The sequence below is a fragment of the Ambystoma mexicanum genome, chromosome 4p (assembly GCF_040938575.1).
Source record: "Ambystoma mexicanum isolate Mex_15411 chromosome 4p, UKY_AmexF1_1, whole genome shotgun sequence".
NCBI lineage: Eukaryota > Metazoa > Chordata > Amphibia > Caudata > Ambystomatidae > Ambystoma > Ambystoma mexicanum.
Window position 1 is genome coordinate 575875374 of NC_090927.1, and position 23120 is coordinate 575898493.

Sequence of the window (23120 nt, forward strand, 5' to 3'; positions counted from 1 at the left end):
GGCTTTAATAAGGTCTTCTTTAAAACTACCTCTCCAGTACCATTTTCACCTCGTTATTCAGTGGCAGCTAATGTCTAGAATGTACCACTGCCACTCAAAGGTAGCGGTCGATTCCACTGAAATGAGTTTGATCAGGTTCAGGAAATCCTTCAGACGACATCCAGTTTCATTCCTGAACAGCTCGGGAACCAAGTGCCAATGCCCTCGGACATCCTTGTGAGAACTGATCCTTGTCCCACCTTCACGGTTAGTATTTTTGTATTTTTATTCGTGATGATTGGGATCCAATCTAATCCAAAGTTTTGGTTGATTGTTTCAGGTTCCTGCCTACCTGCAAACAAACACCTTCAGCTCTGCACCCCTTAAATTCCAACAGGACTTGGAACTCTCCAAGTATACCAATGGGTACTTCTCAATATGCATTCGCTCGTATATCAGTATCTCAGTAAGCAGCTTTGAAACTGGTTTCTCCGCACTCGACGGTTTATGAATGTGTAGTTACCTACTAAGAGCACGGATTAGATTTCGTTAATGAAATGGGCAAACCGTTTCCTGTTTTAACGGTTACTGCCCACAGCACTGATTGATAGTAGTTCATCACCTTTTCCATTCGCTCAGTCAGTGTTTTAGGTGCCCCATTTACAGATTGCGCTGACTTGCAAGATTTGGCAAACATGCCGCACTTTGCAATATGCCCCGTCCACAAGGAAGGAATAGGCTATTGAGAGCACAGCAGTTTCTGGTTCGCTAGGTACCCCATGCACCCACGCCTGAAACGTCTCTAAAAAGCATAGCCACCTGAGTCCTCTTGGTGCACACATTTTGGCCAATTCCTACTTGCACCAACTTGAAATCTTTATGGCATTTGCCTCGTTTTTTCACTACATTGAGCTTGGCTTATTTGCTTGAATCAGACTCGTGCACAGCCTCCTTGGCGTCTCAATTGACTCCTTGAACGTGGGGTTGTCAATGAGTAAGCAACATTTTACTGGCACTGTTCCTAGTGCTGTAAACTCTTTTCTGGTTTGCAACCGGCTAATATGTTGCTTTCTTTCACAGGTTAAGGTGTTTCCAACTGCAGTGGACTTTTCCAAATACTATCTGTCCTTCATGGCCCACACAATGATATAAAGCAGCTTTTTGGTGAATTGAATACATGCGGCCATACACTGCACAGGTATTAAAACAAAATTTAAAAATCCTTGTTCCTCCTTAGCTTTGATCACTTTCTCTCACACTCATTGCTCTCTCCCAATGGGATAGAAAGTGCAACAGGCCTGTGGTGTTTGACGTGGCCTCATTATCAAGGCCGGGCTGTGCACGTTCAAAAAGGACACCTGAATGAATGGGGCCCCTTTTTTTGATAGTTCCAGGCTGGGACACTTGACATTTGGTTTGTGAGTGGCCTAATGGAGCAGACGTGGCTGCCTTCAGGTATCACAGGCTGGACTGGTGATGGTGGACCTTGGCTTGCCCCTTGTATTGCCATCTACACGCCAGCGCACAATAGCTTGGAATTTGTATCTACATTGGCCTCTTGAATGGCCTTTTTGGCATTGTGGGGCCCTATCATGCCTTTCCTGTTCTTGCTCACTGCACCTCAACGATCGCTCCACGACTTGTTTATTGGCGTGACAGAAGGGCTGCCGCCACCTTGGTTTTTGTACCCCTTCTCGTCTCAGCATGCTCTGGCAGGTTTCTACCACCTACAAAGGTATTATACCCGGTCCCTCTGCTACCCTCCCACTGGGGGCTTTCCTCACTGCCCTGCGTCCTGTTGAAAGCGGATTTCTGGAATTGTGTGGGACTGTCTACTCATACCTTTGCACCTCCTAGGGACTAAGTGGCTGAAGGTCATCAGTGGCTTCTGTCTCAGATTTGTCCCAGCGCGTTTTTTTTCCACTCTTTACATCTTGGTTGTTACATTACTTCAGAGCAATTTCACCCTTTGAGGTCGTCGCTATAAATATATGTATTGATAATTATTGCAGGTTTAGTGCAAGGAAGCTTCATTTTGCGGGAATTCTTTGGGCAGTGTGCGCTATACAAAATAGGCGGAATGTTATAGTAATGGCCCTGTACTTCTGAAGAAAACACACTGCTAGGTCACTGTAGCCATGAGGGGCACTGCAAGAAAATGCGCATACTAACTGAGCTCTGCAATCACTGACGGGTGTCGTCCAGGCTCCTGCAGCATGGACCATGTTTTTCTTGATTACATCCACACTGTTAGAGTCCTGTAGCAGAGTCAGGGCAACGATTGACACGTTCAGACTGGTGGGGCTCTATAGCCAGTCTACATAACATTACTACTGGATGAACAGAAACGAGCTAGGGCCCTGCATCCATGAGCAGGCCTGCTGGAGAAGCCGCCACAGCACCGCCATGGCGCAGTTGTAGCTCTGTCACACCGACAGTACATTCCTTGCGGAAAGTTCATGGAGAGAGCTGAAGCTGCTCCTGGAGCCTTATAGTTTACTATAGCACAGAGGGGTGAAAAGCGCATGCTGTTCAAGCCCACGGAATTTACTGGGCAAAGCGGAAGCTACTGTGCATGGATGAAAAAAATTAGCCATAAAAATAATGCAAAAAACACTATCAAAATACACGCTCTTTGTCATTTGTCTTGAGCTATTATGGCCAATCACCAAATGCTCGATACCATAAACCTCAATTCGCAAAAAGTGATATTTTGTGTGTCAAATACACTAATATGTAGAAGAAAAAGGGGTTTCCCTTATGCATAATTTTAACATTATGTGTCTTTGAAAAGGGCACAGATTGGGAAGCAAAACTCGAGGCTGTGAGGGATTTTGGCTTTGAGCTGCAGAATGGCAAACATTAACACAATTCCAACCGTTGGTGCGGATCCTTCAAGGTGTACTTCGAGAAGCCATGGCAAACCACACAATCTTCCTCCTTATGTGTCGGGTGCAGGCAATACAGACACTGGGAATGCTTGTCGTCCATGTATACATTCCGCAAACTGCAGTCAGGACAAAGCTTGAAGAGAGAAGCACCGTCCTTCTCGTCCGACATGCAGGTCTGAAGAATCTTCTGGAAGCCTCCAAGAAGAACACTCAACCAAAACAGCCCTTGAGGGGCACTGAAAAATCTGAAAAACGGGTCCCCGTTAATTCGAAGGATTATCGATGGAGCACACAGGCCCGTTTGATCGAAAAGTGAAACACGCAGCAAAAAGCTCAAAGAGCGAAGCATGAGGACTACCAACACTTGAACATGCAGTAAAAAGCTGAAGATGGCTTCCAGAGGAGGGGCTTAGGTAGAGGACAGTCATTGGCTGTGGGCAGTATGACCCAGAACTCAGTGATTGGTTTATAGGAGAAAGACAGTTTAGAAACGAAACTTGAAACTTCTTTTACCAAGGATTCCCAGCCTGACAACGGGGAATTTTCATGAGCATGTGAATCAATGCCAAACCCCATGTTGGAGAAGAACTTTAAGGCTACTCAGACTGCGCTTTTACACAGCCATAGACAGTCCCTACCTTACATGCCCCTATGGCATACTCTGCACTTTTACACAACTACAGACACTCTCCTACAAAGCGCAATACCAATACAATCACACACAAAAAAACCAACAGATTCTCGCAAGTCACCCCTGAAAGACAAGAACCAAAGGGTCACTTAGACTAAGATGGAACATCAGACACCCTTGCATTGCACTCTTCCAAATAGGATTTGAAAGCAGGAACAGAGTATCACAAAAACACAAGCAAATCATATGTCTTTAAGCATCCTCTACACATTAAATTCACTTCATAAAATTCCTTTTTTCCTTTTCCTGCCTTTCACAGGATCACTAAAAGTTACTATACGGTTTAACATTTCCTGCCCGACACAGGATAACTACAATTAACGATGCTATAAGTATACATGTAACAACATGCATACTAAATGTTCTGCCGTACACAGGAGAATTATGCTATACTGTAACTATGCTTCCAACAACCACTTGTTCTGCATATATCTCTAGCCTCAAAATATTATGCAACTACTGCAGCAGAACTAATAACTAACAAGTACAGCATTACATTGTTTTTTTATTTTTTTTATTTTATTAGTTCATTACAAACTTTTAAAATACAGATTTTGAATTACAGGAATTCCACAGTAAAAAAAATTCCACAGTAAAAAATTCCTCAGTAAAAAAGACAAAGAAAGAGGAATAAAAAACAAAAGAAAGTAAAAGAAGACAAGCGAACTTAGAGAAAGAATGAATACGGGTGGTTGTTCCGCTTAATCTAAAATAGAAAGATGAAAAGTCGTACTATTTCAAATGGTCCAAGAAGCTAATTTTAGGATGAACAAAGACGGTAGATGAAATGGCACCCTTCGTCCAGATTCACATGTTATTTCCCTTCGTTGTTTAGGCACTTTTCCAAATTCTCTAAAAAGAATGTTAGTGCAAAAGTTACTTGTTTGATGTCTCCTTGATGGAGCAGACTCCACACTATTTCTGCGCTTCGGCATGTTGCCAAGACATTTACCTTTTTAAGAATGGCTTGCCGTAGTCCGTCAAACTTTGGACATATCAGGACGAGATGTTTCAGGGTTTCTTTGTCTTTTTTACAAAACAACATTCATCATCGGTTATTACTGATTTGTTCCAGATGTTTGTTTTTTCCTTAGTGTGGTACAAATTTAGGCGAAACAGCATAAAAGTTCTTCTATGATTAGAAGGGAAGAGTTCCAAATAGTTAGGAAGTTTCAAGGGTTGTCAAGCTTCTATGGGCGTGTTCTTCATGCAACTATGTGCTCATCTCAGTTCCGACGTTTCAGTCCAATCTTGATCCCATAGTTTTTTTTTTATATTGTTTGGGTTGTTAATGAGTGCATGTAGATCTGTTGCCAGATCACTTAGAATTTTTGCGCATGATTCTTTCCACATCGTCAGTATAGACGTTGGTTGGGCCGCCCCATCAGAATTTAAAATTTGGAACTGCGGGTAGCAGTCGCCTCCCATAATTTTCCGATATAAGGTTAAAGTGCTCCATTGTATTTGGGCATTTATCGAGATCAACCCAAGTTCGTAGCGGAGATATGCAATCGGAGCTCCTTTTGGTAACCGTAAGATCTTGGACCAAAAATTGTTTTCACACCAAGGCCAGATGGTGTGTGAGCATCCAAGCATCGTTTCCACTCCAAATATTAGCGATGGAATGACTTTCACTCGATAAAAGTCCATGACCGGTTTCAGACTGAACTTCCCATATTTGTTGTTGATCACAGCTCCTTGAGCTGTTAGCATTCTGCATTTTCGTCTGATCCTTTGCATCATTGGCTCATCGTTTATGTTTGAGCTGATTGTTACTCCCAAGTACTGCACTTGGGTCGCTTGAGCTATTAGCTTGTTTCCGATGTACCATTTCGGTTCCTTTTTCCTCTTCTTTGTCCTTTAGATTCTGAAAAGTTAGGATCTCCGTTTTAGATGGATTAATTGTTAGCCCTAGAGCTGTATATGGAAAAAATGGGCTATCAGCTTTCTCTGCAGACCAATTGGAGTCTGATCTAAAATGACCATGTCATCTGCATAGGCCATGTGGTGCAGCGCTCTCTCATTTATCTTCGGAGGGAAGGAGCGGACTTCCGACAGGTCTTTATCCACATCTGAGATTAGGAAATTAAACAGAGTTGCCCCCAATGGGCAGCCCTGCTTGACCCCTCTTGATGTTAATATTGGAGAGGAGAGCAAACCCGCCTGGTTCAGCCTTATGCGAATTGATGCATCTGAATGTAGATCGTGTATTGGTGTTAACAAATTTCCTGGGCAGCCGTAGTGCTCAAGTTTTCTCCGTAGGATTTGACGGTCTACACTGTCAAAAGCACAGGCCAAATCAACAAATGCCACATAAACCTTCTTGTTGTTTTTAATCGCCTCCATTTTCAGGATATTAAGCATCAACAGATTCAGGGCACAGCCAACTCCTTTCACGAATCCCGTTTGCCGGGTGTCGAAGTTGTTGGAATCGTGTATCCATTTGGTCAGATGGTATAATATTTGACTTGCAAAGATTTTCCCGAGGACATCCAGGAGAGCGATTGGCCTAAAGTTTCCCGGCTGGCTTCTATCTCCTTTTTTGAATATTGGTACTATAATGCCTGTCTTCCATGACATTGGGACTCTGTTTTTTTGATATGTTTCGAAAGAGGTTGATGCAAAACTTTGACCAGGCCTCAGGATGTTATTTTAAGAGCTGATTTGTGAGCCCATCGGGCCCTGGGGCTCTTGAAGTACTCAATTTATATATATTCTTGAGTATATCTTGTTCGGAGATTTGGAGCACCCAATCTTTCTTATCATTTGTTAGTTCATATCCAATAGCCGTTTGTTTTGCAAACAGGTCTGAGAAATGTTTAATCCAACGAGCCTCTGGGACTAGACTTGAAAGGAGCGCTTTCTGTGGTGCTTCTGTTTTGTTTATGACTTCCCAGTATTTTGCTAGATTTCTGTTGTTCATAAGTTTTAGCATTGCCTCGGCATCTTCTTGTAGCATGTTCTGTTTGTGAAGTTTTAGCCATCTTTTATAAGTTTTTTTGATGTTGTCAAATTCCAGCCACCATTCTTGGGTTCCTTTTTTTTGCAATTGTCTTCGTGTTTTCCTCAATTCTCGCTTCTTTGCCACTATCTTTGGATCATACATATGCTTATGGGTCAGTTTGTTCTTTAACGGGCCACGCACCGTCTGAGTATTGCTCGAACATTGTCAGATATTCTTCGTTTGTGTCCAAGTCTTCTTTGTATATATTTTCCAGGATAGAGGACATTTTGTTAATTTTTCTTTCGTTCCATCGGATCCTGTTTTGCCCTGGTTCGACCGTAATCGGGGTTTGCCAATGATCCCTCGTTATTCTTTTGATTGCATCTATAGTCGCTATCACCAGATTGTGGTCACTTTGTGGCATTTCTACTATGTTTAGACTATAGACTTGTACAAGGATTGAATTTGCAACATAAAAATAGTCCAAGATTGAGTGGTACTTTCCATTGCTCCATGTAAATTGTGGAGGTATATCCCCGTTTGTGTTTCCGTTCAATAGGGCCATTCTTCTTACGTCCATTTCTTCGACCCATGCCGTTTGTATCTTAAAGGCATCTTTGGACACAACTGGGTTAGAGGCAATTTGATTAGAACCCACTAGATGAAGAGAGGGCATGTTCAAGTCACCACATAAGATTATATGAGGTTTCCCTTCATCACTCTGCAACAAGTTGATTAGATCGCTTATCTGGTCAAGAAAGTCTGATTCGTCATTGACATCATGCTGCCAATAGATATTGATGATGGCAAATTGTTCTTTTTTGCCATTTTTGGCAGATCCAACCTCAATCCAAGTTACTTGAACATATGGCGAAATAATTTTAGAGGTTCTCATAGTTATCGAAGTTCCGCTTTTGGTTAGTGTAATTAAGCCTGCTTTTGGCCGTCCTTTCTTTAATTTCACTGCTGGATTAAAGGCAATTTCGTAATTTGTCACAACAGGGCATTCTACAACCCATGTTTCCGGAAGACAGATTACGTCCAACTGCCTGAGTTCCTTTGGGAATGTATTAAAAAGATACGCAAATCCTCGGGTGTTCCATGACCCTATCCTTAGGGTCTGGTCCGGCGGCTCCTTCCGGCATTATTTGTCTGAGTTGGCATTTAGAACACTCGGTAACCACGCCCAGGAGTCTTTCTCCCTTGTGACACCCACTTGCTTTGCATTTGTAGGTTCCACATCAGGGATCGCTTCAGCTGCGAACGTGATTTGAATTATGTCACGGTCTTCTGATCTCTGGCTTTTTCCCTGACATATTTGTCTTTCGTTTGCAACGAACGATTACACGATCAGAGGTTTCCAATTTTTTCTGTTGATGGTGATTATCGAGATGTCGGGAGGTCCGAGCTTGTTCAATGGATTTTTTTGTCCAATTATTTCTGGAATTCGCATTCGGACTGTAGGATGGCTCTCCTTCTCTCTCTTGAAATTCAGACAGATCGAAGCCTAAACAGTTCAAGTCCGAGCTGTTCAACAGCAACAAATCTCTCACAATTCATGAGTGTATGTGGAGTTTTACTACATCCATTAGATTTTCGTTGACAAATTCCACTGTCCCAATATCTTCAGAGGCAATTGATCTCAATTGTGGTATATGATTAAACAGTTGGAAAACAGTTCTACGATTTAAGATTAGCTCATCTTTCCCTTTTAGGATCTGCTCTAAAATCAAACAGTAATTTGCTGCCCTTATCGTTTTTATTACTGGTTGTTTTATTTTTTGTGTTTTTGAGATCCATCTTTGCTTTGGGTGAGAGTTTATCTATTTCGCGTTCAATTTTGCTCAGCTTAATACCACTTATTTGCTGGTCTTCATTTACACGACCTAAATCATTAGTGTTTAGCACATATAGAGCTGCTTTTTTTTTGCCTTCTATTATATTTAGACGCTCACTTAGGGTCAGATAAATAGGTTCTGAAGGCAGTTTGTTACTGTGATTTGGTATTGAAGTATTGGATTCTGGGAGCTGCTTAATAATTTGACACCTTCTTCCTGTTTTCCCACAATCCCTTCCAGTTGGACAAGCACTTTCCTGAGGTTCCGCCGCCAGTTTAAGAAGTTTAACGCCCGTAGATTCGGGCTGGTTCGAGGCTGGCTGTTCTTCACTAGCTTCTCCTTGATCCTCTTTGTATGTGGAAAGGTTTATTAGATTCGCGATATCGACAACTTCTGCGAGATCTTCTTCTGGGATCGCTGAAGGATCGGTGTCGTGGGCAGCTGCTTCCCCAGACGTGCTCGGTTGGGTGGCTGATTTCAAATCAGCATTTAAATTGATTGGAAGTACAGCCTCAGATTCTAATCTCGTCTGTAACAAGGCATTTAAAGTCTTCACGTTCCTTAGGAATTTACTTGAGCCCCGTGCTTGGAGATTTTTTCGTTTGATTATGTTTTTGGATTTCCGTTGTTTTTGACAGACTTTTTTTGTATTTCCTGTCTCCATCCCTTCGTTTTCAACTTGGACAGGTTTTTGGAAAATTGGAAAAGCAGGTTGACTTTTCTCCATCACTTTATCGAGACAAGGTTTCAGGGGGATCTCAGTAGCAGTTGTTTTTGGGGGGGACGCGAATGGTTGAGCAGCGATAGAGGGCAAGCTTTCGCAAGACGAATCCGTCGACTCTCCATAGTCCAATTGCAGATTTATCCGGCTGGTATCATTAGGCACGATTGTATTATTAAGAGATTTGTCCACAGTTGATACCGGCATATCCATTTGGACTTCTCGGGTAATCGCATTGCAGCTTCTCTGCAGGATGTCTTCAACGTCGGTGCTGTTAGAAAATATCACATCGCCTGTTGCCTCTTGTCTTAGATTTTTGTCAGATTTCGACTCAAAGCGTGCTTGTGAGCCAACTTTTTGACTTTGCTCGTCACTATTATGCCAAAAAGGCAAATTTTGTGTTTGGTAACTTATCATTGATACTGTTTCTCTAGCTACCTCTGCGAAAAGGCGTTTATCTTCCGCGTTTGTTTTTAGCTGCTCTCGGATTATCTCCATAAATGTGCCACAGGTCTTTGTATCATTTTTCGAATTGGTTTTTAACCCTTTAATTTCGTCTTCACAGCTTTTCATCTTCGCGTTTAGTAAAGCTAGCAACGCATTTTGATCTCGACATGCCTCATTCAACTGTTCATAAAGTTTAATTAAAAGGTACAACTGTTATTGTCAGGGCCGATGTTAAATTAGGTCGAAGTTCATTTATTACTTGTTCAATGAAACTAAAACATTGTTGCCTATTTTTGTCGCCTTTATCTTTGGTACTAAGTTTGTCATTATCAAGTTGGGACATCCGTCCGTTTATTTTTTGATTCGTATGATTTGACGAATCGGAATCTGACAAACTTGTCTCCGAGCTAGATGGAGAACTTGGAAGGGGACCTCTCTTTGTAGTTGTTTGCAGGCATTTACCCGCTTCCTGTTCCCGGTCTGAGCATAGCCGTTTCTGGGATAACGGAATTGATCCGTGAAAACTATGCTCCATCCTTCTCCGCTTCAGTTGCTGAAATGAGTTTTATCATGGGTCTCTGACCAAGACTCGGTATAACAGGTTGTGCAGCCACTAGATTTTCAGACAAGGTTTCACGTGATAGTGGCTCTAAGTTTTCCAACACAGATGAAATGTTTTGTTTTTGTCTGGTTTGAGCGGCTGCCATTGATTGGTTCATTACTCTTAGGTCTTCAATCAGTTTGTCAGCAACACTCAGAGAATCACGACGGTTTTTTGTAGAGTCGGCCAGATTCTGAGCTTGTGCATCAGACGGATGTGGGCTAGTAATTAAGAGCTTCGTAGGCAACGAAGGACCTTCAGAGCGTTGCTGTGTTTGTACGTGTGCCACAAAAACCTCCTCCTGAGCGAAGATCAGCGCCCCCTCAGACAGATGATTGCTTAGTTTTTCCAATATTTCCGGGTCTCTAGAATTATGATAGATTACTTTGTGATCCATGTCGCGACCTAAGCTCTCAGTTTTGTTTCTTGTCTCGTTTATAAGTGTTTTTTGCGCTAAATTGGACAATGAGCTTATTTTGCCAACAGGACTATCATTGGCACTACTAACATAGATTTCTTTAAAATCCGTGTTATTTTTTGCCACAGATTGTTAGCCGAGTCTCCAGGTTCACATGCACTAAGACACACGTCAGCATTTAATAATTTAGGAATAGATGCAAAAGTCATAGGAAGTTCATTTTCGGTTGCAATACAACCCTTACTACTTTGCTCCGCCAGCATATCTTGACCGGCTGAGTTTAAATGTTTTTCCAAAATACACTGACATTGTTTACATTTAGTGGGCGTTGCCGTTCCCACACTCCCAAATTGACTTACGTGTGTTGGGCACAAGGTCTCATGAGGATGCTCAGCAGCGGCACACATGTTGGAAGAGGAAGAAGTCTGCCACATTTCAGATAGAGTGCTGCTTTACACTTCCCCAGCGAACACAGCAAACACACTCAGCTCACTCCGCCTCGGCTCTGCCGAGGGGTGGGTGTTTTATAGCTCCGCCTGGCAAGTTCAAAGAAAATGAAGACAGACTCCGGTCTGGGTCTTCAAAGGCACGGCAGCAATTCCACTGGAGAATGGAGGTTACAGAGCAGCAAACACATTCAGCTCAATCCTCAAGAGCACGTTTAAACTGGATTGTTTTAATTAAGTCAACCAATTCGGGATCCAATTCTTGAACCTCTAGCAAATAGCTAGTCTTTCCCTAAAGCACCTCCCCACAGATCAAACAAAAACCCTGGGTAGCTGCCGCCTTCCATAACTGTTTGGAAGAAGAAGGAATGTTGAAGCAGCTGTCACATAGCTCCTCTGTGCACCCACCAACACCCCTGAAGGGCTGCTCAATCAGGACACTCATCAGCCATCTCCTTCAGATTACTCCATATGCCTGCCTGTCACTGACACCGTCACTGTCACGGACAGCACTCCATGCTGGTCAGCAAACTTCAACTTTTTTATTGGTGTGTATGGTTAAAAAAATAAAATTAAAAAAAAGTCAGCCTTTTACAATAATCAAAAGCACATGGTTGAAATCTCCATCATCAATATACCTTTTCAAAAGCTTAAAAAAAAAAAACAATTCCGCCTGTCTATCCAAACGATAGCAAGGAAAAAACAGAAACACCACATGTAAAACATCCGAGATCGGCATATGAAACCGCTTATCTATCAAAATCCTATTCATATATTTGATTAATTAAGCCAGTTGTCTCCAGCAAGTAAAATCCTTCAAACTATTCCTAAAACCCCACAACGCTATAGCCATAGAATTAGAATTTACTCCCAGCTACCGCTCCCACAGTTTATCATGGTCAATAGAATTCACTACAAAAGTGTGTCTAAAATATAAAATACGATTATAAATGAGTGCAGGGCAGAAGAGCATATGTTTCCAAGTTGCCAACTCCTTGTCATCACAATACTATGCACTTGTGTTGGAAATAAGGCCACGTCCATCGTAGTCTAAAATGTCCAATAAGGCTAAAATGTCCATCGTAGGAAGGAGATTAAATCGGAACCTCAAAGTGCTGCATGCAAATTTATCCGGAAAAGATTCCACATACAGTACCAACACACCCACTTTCTTATGCTGCATTTTTAGATGGTCTAATAATGTATTATTAAGTAAGGTCTCAATGGATCCAATCGGAACGATACAGGCAATTTAATTATTCCTAATCTTGTAAAAAAAAAAAAAAAAGCTTTCTCAAGCCCTAAATCCTGCAGAATACGATAATCTGCAAATAGTTTCTCACACGTTTTGCTCATAAAACCACCAAATCTCCAGGGGCCGGGGGTCCATCATTTTTTGAAGGAGCACTAGGCATTTCCATCTAGCACTTGCGAGCAGAGGTTTCAGGACAAGTTCATAGCTTATTGCCACCACATAGGTGCAACAGAACCCTCAATACCCATCTCTAAATTAAGACCTCCAGATCATTGAATTCATCAAGCACCCAAGGCTGGGTAAGGTCTACTCCATAGAACTTCAGTACCACTTTTCCCTCAAAATATAATTAAAGGGCAAAAGTGAGAATTTCCCATATTTACAGTTTGTTTTAATCATCTGCCCGGCAAGGGCAATTGCTTTAATCTTCAAGAATTCCTTAATATGATGCTTACACAGTTTACTAATTATCGGGAAGCCCACATAAATTAAGTTATCCACTGTATCCAACCATAAATGATTTACTTTCCATTTGAAGTTAACCACTCGCCTAGAAGCTGTAAATTGCATAATTGTCTTATCGACATTGATTTTCAAACCATTGACATTTGCACAAGTAGCAAATGCTCCAATCAGTCTTAGAAGACCGATCCAACTTCTTCATTTACCAAGCAAAGTCGCGTTACATCAGCAGCGTACTCTGCCATTGGCTCTCACCCAGTCAACATCATCATAAGTGTCCTGAGGGCAGGAAGAACAGAAGCTCCCCCTTGAAAGCAACGACTAGAACAACTGCCATTGCAGCCTACTGCATCAGACGATGTCAGGTGCCCGAACACAATTGAAGGCTTATATCCTTGCCACAAGCATAGTGCCTTCCTATGTACTTCACTCTGAAGGGGAGTCACCATGGCCCAAGATCTGCACCATTCACCGTGATTTCCACGGCCAATACCGTGCCCTGGTTGGTGGGTCCGTAATTGGGGCGCTGATCAGGGTTCTCAGCTGCTCCCCCACAGTATGCACAACAGGTTCTCCAACCGCTCGTCGCAAATGTTGCAGGTGACTATGGTGTTATGAAACCTCACAGGTAGTAAGCGCAGTAGTAAGTAGTAAGGGACTCTAATAGGATAGTTACTTCTTACTTTATTGGTTACAGGCTAAGTGTAGGCTTGGTCCCTGCCCCGATATCCTCCACCCATGTTGGTGCCTCCAACTGTCACTAGTGGAACCTTAACTCAGCAGTGTTCCACTAGTGACCTAAACTGTGAAATCACACCCATGTTGCCTAGACACAACACATTCCTATATGTAGGTCCGAAAATCTAATTTCATTTACCTATTTAAAGATATTTTATAAATCCTATTTGAAATATGTGCTGCAAATTTGATTGTAAACCCCTACAACATATTCCCTTTTGAAAAGTATCAAGTGTGTGTGTGTGTTAAAATTTTGGCCATGTGTCACTCTTGCAAATGTCACAATGAAGATACGACAATTTCTTTTTAAAACAAACACAAAGTAAGAAATCCAGTTTTTCTTCGAAAATATACCTACAAGTAAGAACTATTAAGTGTACTTACAACATTCTCTCCTTAATGTCCTTCCCATAAAGATTGTATTTAGCTGCAATGTATCTGAGAATAGCCCTCGTTTGCACGATTTTCAGTCCATCAATCTCCACCAACGGGAGTTGCTCAAACAGCAAATCTCCACCTTGTAAAAAAAAAATAAAAAAAACTGCGTGTAAGAAACCATTATAACTGAAATGTACAACACAAGAGAAACTGGGATTGGAAAACCAAAGTATTTTGGTTTTCCTACTGAGCGGAGGTGGTTTGCTCTCACATTTAGAGTGATCAAGTGTTTCCAGGTCTTCTTTACGTTCTGAGACTTGCAGGTTTGCTTTTTACATTTTAAATCCCAGAATGCACATACAAAACAGGAATAGATTACTTGCTCATCCCTGGGGTGGGAGGAAGTGAGGGTAGCAGAACATCTCCCACAAGTAGCTTGCTGTGACCCGTACAGTATAAAACAAAATCTTACTATTTGAGGTTGCATTATAACAGCAAAAGTCTATTACACAAGTACTACACAACAAATCAATCCATCTTAAAGTCAGCACTGATGTAGCTTCCTTGTCACAATACTTATGAAGTTACCTACCTTCTGACAGCAGCACATTTCTGTAGGGGCGGGTCCCTCATCACCTTAACCCAACGCGGGCCCACCTCCTGAAGAACCAGTGCATGCTTTGTACGTAAAGCAAGTTTATTGTACAATCGTCCAGGGAGCAGCTAGGTGACTATTGAGCCAAACTAACCCAAGTCTAACTGAACCACATAAGTTGACACATTATATACAATTTTGCAACAGTTAAAACATTACCATATATTATTACAATCCACCCCCACATGGACAAAACCTCTTCGAAGAAATCCCATCTTTCTCCAATTCCTACATTCTCATTGGTAGCAGTTATCTTAACTACCATATTCAGATTGTATTCATAGCACACACCTTTCTCAGGATTCGTCCGTGGTAAACCATGACATCAAACAGTTAAACATTTGTGTGCAAACATAATTCATTACTAGTAACAACTGGTCTTAGCCCTTTAACCTTAATTGTGATTGCACATTGTTTGCATAGATACTTTAGGCAATATGAGGAAAGCTGAATAAACAAGTTCTCTTTCAACCAACCCTAGCCATCTCACCTGCCCCGGCTCACTGGCTCCATTGGAACATTCTAATCTAAGAAACTGCCATTTCATCACACACGGCACATCTTGAGAATACAAATGAAACTCCTGGGTTTCGATTACTTTTCCCTTGAGCATTGCTTCACCCCACATTTGTTGCTAATCTAAAACAAATAGCAGAAACCCTCTGTCAAGTTCCCATCCATTGATGAGATTACACATGCTTTCTGCGATACTATCAGGCCATAAAAACCATGGCTGGCTCCTGCTAAGGTTGTAGTTACTTATTTACCCATCCTCATGCCTCTGCAGAACCAGTTCCTCAAGTCAAACCCTGACTGCCGTGTTTTAATCTGTTAATAAAAAAGCCCACTTCATGTAGATTCATAAATCCCCTTTATATGTTTTCTCAGGTGCATGCATATTTAATAAATACTATTTCCTTTACAGTGGGTTCTTCAGGACACGTCCCCTTTCTCGCATGCACATTATGAAAACTCCTCATTGCCTGCTTCTGGGCACACCATAGCACACTATGTTTGAATCATATTTATATTTCATTTCGTGATTTCAGCATATTATCTTTCTACGCGCGTGCAATCTAATATGTATCAACTTTAACCTAAAGTAACATAGCCCATTCATAATGAACTACACTGGATACATATGAAATTGCAACATCATGCTCAGTTCGACACACCCCCGGTCACAAATATGCTGAAAGCAACATAAACCCCTCTTGATTGTGGGGACCTTTCCGGACCACCCCAACCTTTCCAAATAGTCCATATATTTATTTTTCTCCTCTCTTATGACTGCTGCTTTATGTAGGCCCCTGCAGCATATTTAGCAGGCCCCACAGTCCAGTAAATCATAAGTGGCACTGAGCCCACCTTAATTAAGCCTGCCCACATACTATAATTTAACGTAAGGATGTATAAAGCATCATTGCATGTCCCAATGACATTGGCTTTTGCAACGTATGGGCCAGATGAGACCAGACTCCACAAAATATCACATTTGTTTGACCCAACCTTATTTTTGTCATTCCGTTTTGTGTATAACCCATGCTGCACCAATAGGTTTTAGTCCTGAAACCTCTGGGGAAGCCCCTTTCACCTGGGATACCAAGTTTCTTATTGAACATTTGGCAGAGTGTGGCTTCACACTGGTGGACCATCAGCTCCAGGTCTTCTGCAACATTCATCCTTTCCTTGCTTCACGTTTTGGTACTGTCAGAAACCTGGGGGTATCCTCAAACCTACTCCCCTTCTCCAGTGGCCAGGGAAAGGCCATTGCTTTGGATCCTGAACCTGGGGGTGGAGAAGCGAGGGAGGATCACCTGGGCAGAGGGGGATTGGGGAGAAGATATCCACAAGCGAGACTAGTACCAACCCTCCCCCGGCATTTATAGGCTATAGTAAAGCATTCCCCTCCCCCATGTATAACCCACTTTAGTACTGGGAAGAGACAACTAGGAGCAGTACACACCAACATCTCATTTCACCGCTCTAGTACTGAGACGTGGAAGAGGTCTGTGAAACATCAGTATACAAGTCAAGCAAGTCCCACTAATTTAGGTCAGGCAAAGGATTTGCACCTAGAGCCAATTGCCAGGCCAGAGGTGTATATAAGGAGAAAGAAATCAGAAGGACAGAATCCAGATGGGAAAGAATCCACCAAGGCACTCCAGGGGCTTAGGTTCGGGCATGCGAGGATGCCGACTGGAGAAAGGCAAATGTTTGTTGGGTCAAGAGACCAAAGGAGACTTATGAAACCCGAACAAGCTGCTAAATATTATTACCGTCAACTTTTGAATACGCAACTGAAGTAAAGTTTTGTGAAACACATGAACTTAATCGTATCTGCAATTCTGAATACCGAAATGAAGTAAAGTATGTGAAATCAATAGTGTGATTGAAAGGAATTGAAATACATTTGTGACAATAATGTAAGTTGAATCAAGAAGTCAATGAACATTTTGAGAATAAGAATTAAAGGAGAGCCAGTAACCAGGGCTTTTTGAAACCAAGTGAGAAGTACCAGGAAAACACCACTATTTCAATGTGTGAAAGTATGTTGCGGAGGCAAAGAAAGTCTCCTCAAGGTGAACATTGTTAAAGTCACATGGAGGCAGACCCTAGCAGGCTGCCAAAGAGGAAAGTGCTGCAAACAGCTAAATGGTGCAGGTATCAACAGCGACTGAACTTTAAAGATAACCAGTGACTATAATGAAGTGCCAAGGGTTTTCGGTTTTGTGACCTGTGACAGGTGCACCGTGTGGTCCGACAACTGCGCCTAGACTGGAAAGACCTATATTGAACTGTAAAGTTGGTGCGGAAGTGCTTTGGAAAGTGCTGTTTGGCCGTCTCTAGCTGCCGTGCTGTCCACTGGGGTGAAAGTGGCACTTCTAAAGCAGCGTTTGCTATTATTGTGAGAGAAACCAACTTGGCCCTTCCCCCTGAACCCGCAAGTGCCAGTATCTAAGGAGGTCGAGCACATTAGCACGTGCGCATTTGCTGAAGAGCTTTGGAAATTGCTGTTTGGCTGTCTCTAGCTGCCGTGCTGTCCACTGGGGTGAAAGTGGCACTCCTAAAGCAGTGTTTGCTATTATTGTGAGAGAAACTAACTTGGCCCTGCCCCCTGAACTCTGAAGTGCCTATATCTAAGGAGGTTGAGCACATTAGCACGTGCGCATTTGCTGAAGAGCTTTGGAAAGTGCCGTTTGGCTGTCCCTGGCTACTGTGCTGTCCACTGGAGTGAAAGCGGTACGAGAAGGACTATAAGAACCCTTTACTCTATGAACTCTATGGACCTTACTAGTCAATCTCCATACATTGTAGTCTACCTGTATGCTATTTCTATTACTCTTTAGGCACTCCTAAACCAGCGTTTGCTATTACTGTGTGAGAAACCAACTTGGCCCCGGCCCCTGAACACAGAAGTGCCTATATCCGAGGAGGGCACGCGTGCATTTGCGGAAGTGCTTTGGGGAGTGCTGTTGGGCTGGGGAGCTTTGAAACGGCATAGTCATATTAGCAATTGCTGACTCTCCTACTACCTAACCCGGACAGCCATTAGCGCCCTTTCACTGTAAACACACCCCCCCCTACTTATTCCTATATCCCTCTATTTGAATATGGCCGATGTCAATGAGTTGCCCGAAAAAGAAATGCCAATAACGGCTGAATTAGAAGCAAACTAAACTAGCGTTCTCCTTACATCAGCTCAGATGACGAGTGAAAAGTCTGCTCTCAAGCGCCATTCGAGCTGAGCATTCCCCCCAAAAACCATTTCCAGATCCAGTGCATTCACGAACCAGCTAGGAAAAGTACGATCCTAAAAAAAGAAAAAGAAAAAAAAAACCTGAATGCCCCATGGTCCTTAATGCAACAGAAGAACAACAAGCCACTCATGAACTTACGTACACTTGACCAAACTGACTCCTTACCCTGCATGTGCTCCAAACTAATTGAAAATGTATTATCCTTGCAGAGTAAGAGTTTGTAAGCAGTTGAGCTAATTGAACAGCACGCTGCCCCTGACCCTGATCCCAAATTGATAAGATTGGCAACTGAAAATATGACGACACCTGCCATGATTACTGTGTGGCCGGAGAACACTTTAGCTTATGAGACTACTTTGGTAAATGAGGGGGGATAGGCAAGCCACACACGCTTCATACGCGTCTAACGTACTCTGACTCAAATACGGATATAACCAACAAAATTGATGCAAAGGATTAACAAGCAAGTGCAGAGGTAATCTCTTGTAGTGTGAATGAGATTAACGAACAAGACATCAACTCCCCTGTCCCTGTACCTGATGAATACATGGGTGCAAATGTGGCATCTTTAGCTAAACCCCAGATCAACAGACATGCTGCTTTAGTTGAAAATAATCCCATTTTATTACTGCAAATATAACCCCAAATACCAAATGTTTTGTCCCACAGACAGCCAAACACCAAAAGAGCTTCTTGTTTTTGAAAACTCTTTACTCTGTGAATTACAAAAACAGGAAGCATAAAATCAGGCACAATTTGTCAAATTTAGAACGCAAAGCTCTCAAAGCATTCAATTCTAACAGGGAGCTATTTAACAAACCAGCTGATAAGGGGTGGGGGGGGCAGTATTGTTGTCTTTGATCAGGCACAGTACTGTGACATGGACTGCACTGATGGAATTTCAGACCTTTTCCATGGAGGAAACCACTAAAAGGTCCATCATCTTAATGGTGGGGCAAGCAACTTGCATACAAACTTTTCTCATTGTTTTTGATGTGGTCTAAATTATAATACTAATTTCCATTTTCTATTGAACAATGGTATGAATATATACACATCGATTAATGGACCTTGATGCTACATCGATCACTATTTCGGAGTCAACAGCAAACTCGCTCACCTTTCAAGTATTTTTTTTAATATTCATTCAGATTCGACTACACAAAATATGTATTTGTTCTCAAGTTCAATTTAAAACATTTATTATTTTTATGTATAATATTAGAGTTTGATACAAACTGGCTTGTAGGCTTCTTTGTCAATATCGACTATCTTTTACATGTAATTTTTTGTTTGATGTTATATCTTTATTATTACAATTACTCTTATATAGGCAGAGACTTCAGTTTAAACAAGGTACTATTCTTCTGCAACCGATCTGGAGTATGAGGTATGAGAAGTGTTAATTTATTGATTTATACTAATAGTGATTGATAAAAAATATCTTTGACATCTACGATAGCTTATTTTTGTGATAATTTGCAATACTGTTTAGGAAAGCTCCCCGAATGCTCACACCAGAAAAAAAATACAACCCACTAGGGAAAAAGGCCCAATACACCTCTTGCAAAGATAAGTTTTATTTCCATATAAAAGTAAAAAGCATCAAAGAACTCTGATGCGCGGAACGGTCTGGCGAAAGTGTCAGTGACATAAATTACATAATTTGCAAACCCGCTGTTGGTTGGCGAGACCCTATACATAGGTCACCTGCTCCATTGTGGATGTCAGGCCATTGTTCTCAGCCCCGTCTGTCCATCTTCCTCCATGTGGGCGAAGTTGCATTCATCAGTCAGCGGACAGCCAGATTAGAATTATATCGCCAACTAAGAAAAAAACACATTTCTATGTAAGAGTGCGCCTAGTACGACAAACAGGGGACCAGGGGGAAAGCCGAGGTCACACCAACAGTTCACTCGCTCCAAGACAGGCTGCCATTCCACCAAGGTCTCCAACCCTCGTTCTGGGCTGTAATTGTATCCCTCCCTGCACCTCGCAGCACAAATCATGTGACCTAGGAGTGAAGGCAGGAATGCCCTGCCTTCTGATCGCTCGGGGGGCCAACAGGTTTATGGTCAGTGGTTATCTGGTTCATTGGAATTTAGGGGTCCTGAAGCCAGGGCATTGGGGTGCTATAACGTAGGATATGAGCTGGTGTGGCGGTTGGAGGCCTGTGCCCGCCTTCTCATGGGATCACACTGTTCACAGGCACTGAGCCCTCCTCCCATGGCCTGCACGGCACATTCTTCCCAGAGCGCGAAGGTTGGCAACATTCAGTGCTTAAAGTGGGCCGGGGCCGGGCCCCGGCAGTCTCCAAAAAGTGGGGCTGAGCCGGGGCCCTGCAGGGGCCCCGTCCCACCGCCCGCAACATTGGCAGGATGCATTATCCCGTCGCGGCCGCAGCCCTACTGAAGCGGTCGAAATAGACACACGGACAAGACTTATAGATATTCTAAAATATCAATTATCATCCCTTTTAAGGGTGATGTAATATTTAATATGTTCTTACGGTTTCCATAGTGACAATTTGTTATATATATATATATATATATATATGATTCTTTAAGTGGAAGAGCACATTTCAAGGTTTATACAATTTCAAAATATTGTTTTTTTAGCTTGGTCCAATGGTCAGCAAATCCAATTTGACTGTTTCAAGGAAAAATTCAGAAAAAAAGGTTACTAACAGAATTTATTTTTAAAATGTACTCAAAAAGTAAGTAATCAGTTATTTAATTGATTACATTTTCATGTTGTAATTTATATATTCTGTATGTGTTATGAGAAACCAAAAGGTGTCTCACCCGCTAGTCCTCAGACACTAGTGCCATGACACGGCCATCGCTGTTGGATCCAGTTCCTGGGGGTGGACCAGTGGGGGAGGATCACCTGGGTGAGGGGTATTCGGGGAGTGAGGGGTGAGGCAACCGATGGCGGGACGTGGTATTCCTTTTCCCATACCCTTTACCAATCCTATTTCATAGGATCCTCCAACTCCCCCCCACCCCCTTTCTACACAAATACTGGTCCGAGGAAGAGGACAACTGAGAGTCAAGAGACTACCCCTTACATATCTCATTGGACATGTTCCGCTAATAGGGTCAGGCAAAGTCAGGCACATGACTTCAATTACATACATCTGATACCAGTTAGCTCTCCCCACATGGATAAATGCAGGACAGACACAGGAGCAGAACCTCTGGGGCGAAGGTGAACCTACTGGAGCAGAGCGACCAATAGAGGGACAAGAGTAGGAGGACGTTGCCTCTGAAGAGCCGTGAAAGATACGTGGAGAAAGCCAAATCCCAGAAAAGAAGACTATATTGTGTTTCAAGGGTGCCAGCGACCCTCCCGGGTGGACGACAATCTGGGGAGGCGAGGCCAAGCCTGTGGTTTTAACCTTGACTCGTGAATTAAACCACAAAGACAAGAAAGGAATGAACACAGCCAGTGAGTTGGCGAGCGACATGAAAGGCCTGTGTGCGTTAAGGAAAGAATGAAGTTGCAACATTATTTCACAATTGAAGGCTGCACGCGCGGGGATGAGGCGCAAAGGAAGGCAGACCTATGGTGAAGTTTAAAGTACCAATAACTGAAGCTAGTGATACTGAGTAGCAGAGTGGTCTGGTGAATGGAAGTAGCCCTTCCGAAAGGCGAATGTTCTTATAACACAGCTAAAGTGACTGAACTCTAAAATGCGTAATGGTCAAGATTAACCCGGTGAAAGGGGGTTGTATAAGAGATAGGGCAGGCATTAGGTTTTGTTAGTTTAGTATAGGCTTTGATTTGACAGATACTGACCAAGACTGACTAAAACGGTTTTCTTTATGATCTGATGGTAGAGACTACTCCCATCGTAGCTATAAAGCAAAGCAGGATTTTTTCCAAACCACTAAAAATGTAATAAAGGCTTTACAAACTGTGTCCATTGTGTCAGTGTCATACTTGTGATACCATGATTCGACCACTACACAAACCAATGATGTCGCTTTCCAAACCGTTTTCAGTTGGGAGCAGCTACATTTGGAGGCTCAGCATGGTCCTTGCAAGATTTTGACAAGATGCAGATGTCCAGTGGTCGGAAATTGAATGTCAGCAGTGACAAATGGAAAGTAACCCTGGATCATTGTTACTGCACACAACGTCACCACGAAGAATCAGACAACACAGAAGATGTTTCAGAATGGTTTGCAAAACCGCTCACACAATCCACACCCTCTAAACAAATATCTGAGAAACAGACACTGTTCCCCGTTTTCCCACCATTCCCCGTTTTCCAAATCCATGTGGACAAATCGGAAATATCACACAGAAATAACCGAAGCATCTTTACTATTGACTGACAACTGTACTTGTATTGTGGACATAACGCATCTAGGTGTTGAGGACTTATCTACCACCATGGAATCGCAAACCAGTATACTTCAGGACGATTGGCTATTAAAGGAACCAAAATACATTGTATTCGACTGCTGCCTGTTCGAGATTATGAAAATGATTAAATATGATCATATATTGCGTAGAAGGATTTGTGGTGAGCCATTGGTGAAGTTTACTCGTCTAGTCAAAGGCACCAACCTGAAGATCAAGGGTAGCTGTGTACACCACCAGAATTCAATTGTAATGGTCTGCTCAACCTACCCTTGGAAAAGTGCCTGCTGGAGATTTACTTTGTTCATCTGCTTTGTGGTTTAGCGGATCAACGTACAGTACAATGTCTTTTCTTATCTTTGTGGGACTCAAGTTCCTTTCAAAATCCCAGTACTACAAGTATCAGAAGGATTTACAACAGATTTCAATGGACAATGCCCTTGCTGGCAAAAAGCTCTGGCTTGCCAATGGACAGTGTGACAGTCCAGGTTGTTCTGCTAAATACTGCACTTAACACTTCCAAG

General features: G+C 42.5%; 1 protein-coding gene across 6 annotated transcripts in view; it reads right to left on the reverse strand.

Annotated features, from left to right (window-relative positions):
- The window catches only part of LOC138453358 (glutathione S-transferase A4-like), a 549822-nt gene that overhangs the window by 249907 nt on the left and 276795 nt on the right, over window positions 1–23120 (reverse strand). For all 6 annotated transcript variants that reach the window (XM_069606115.1, XM_069606114.1, XM_069606113.1 and 3 more), the window contains one exon: window positions 13816–13948. In XM_069606115.1, coding sequence (XP_069462216.1) covers window positions 13816–13948 — 133 coding nt within the window. The remainder of the gene's footprint in view (window positions 1–13815; window positions 13949–23120) is intronic.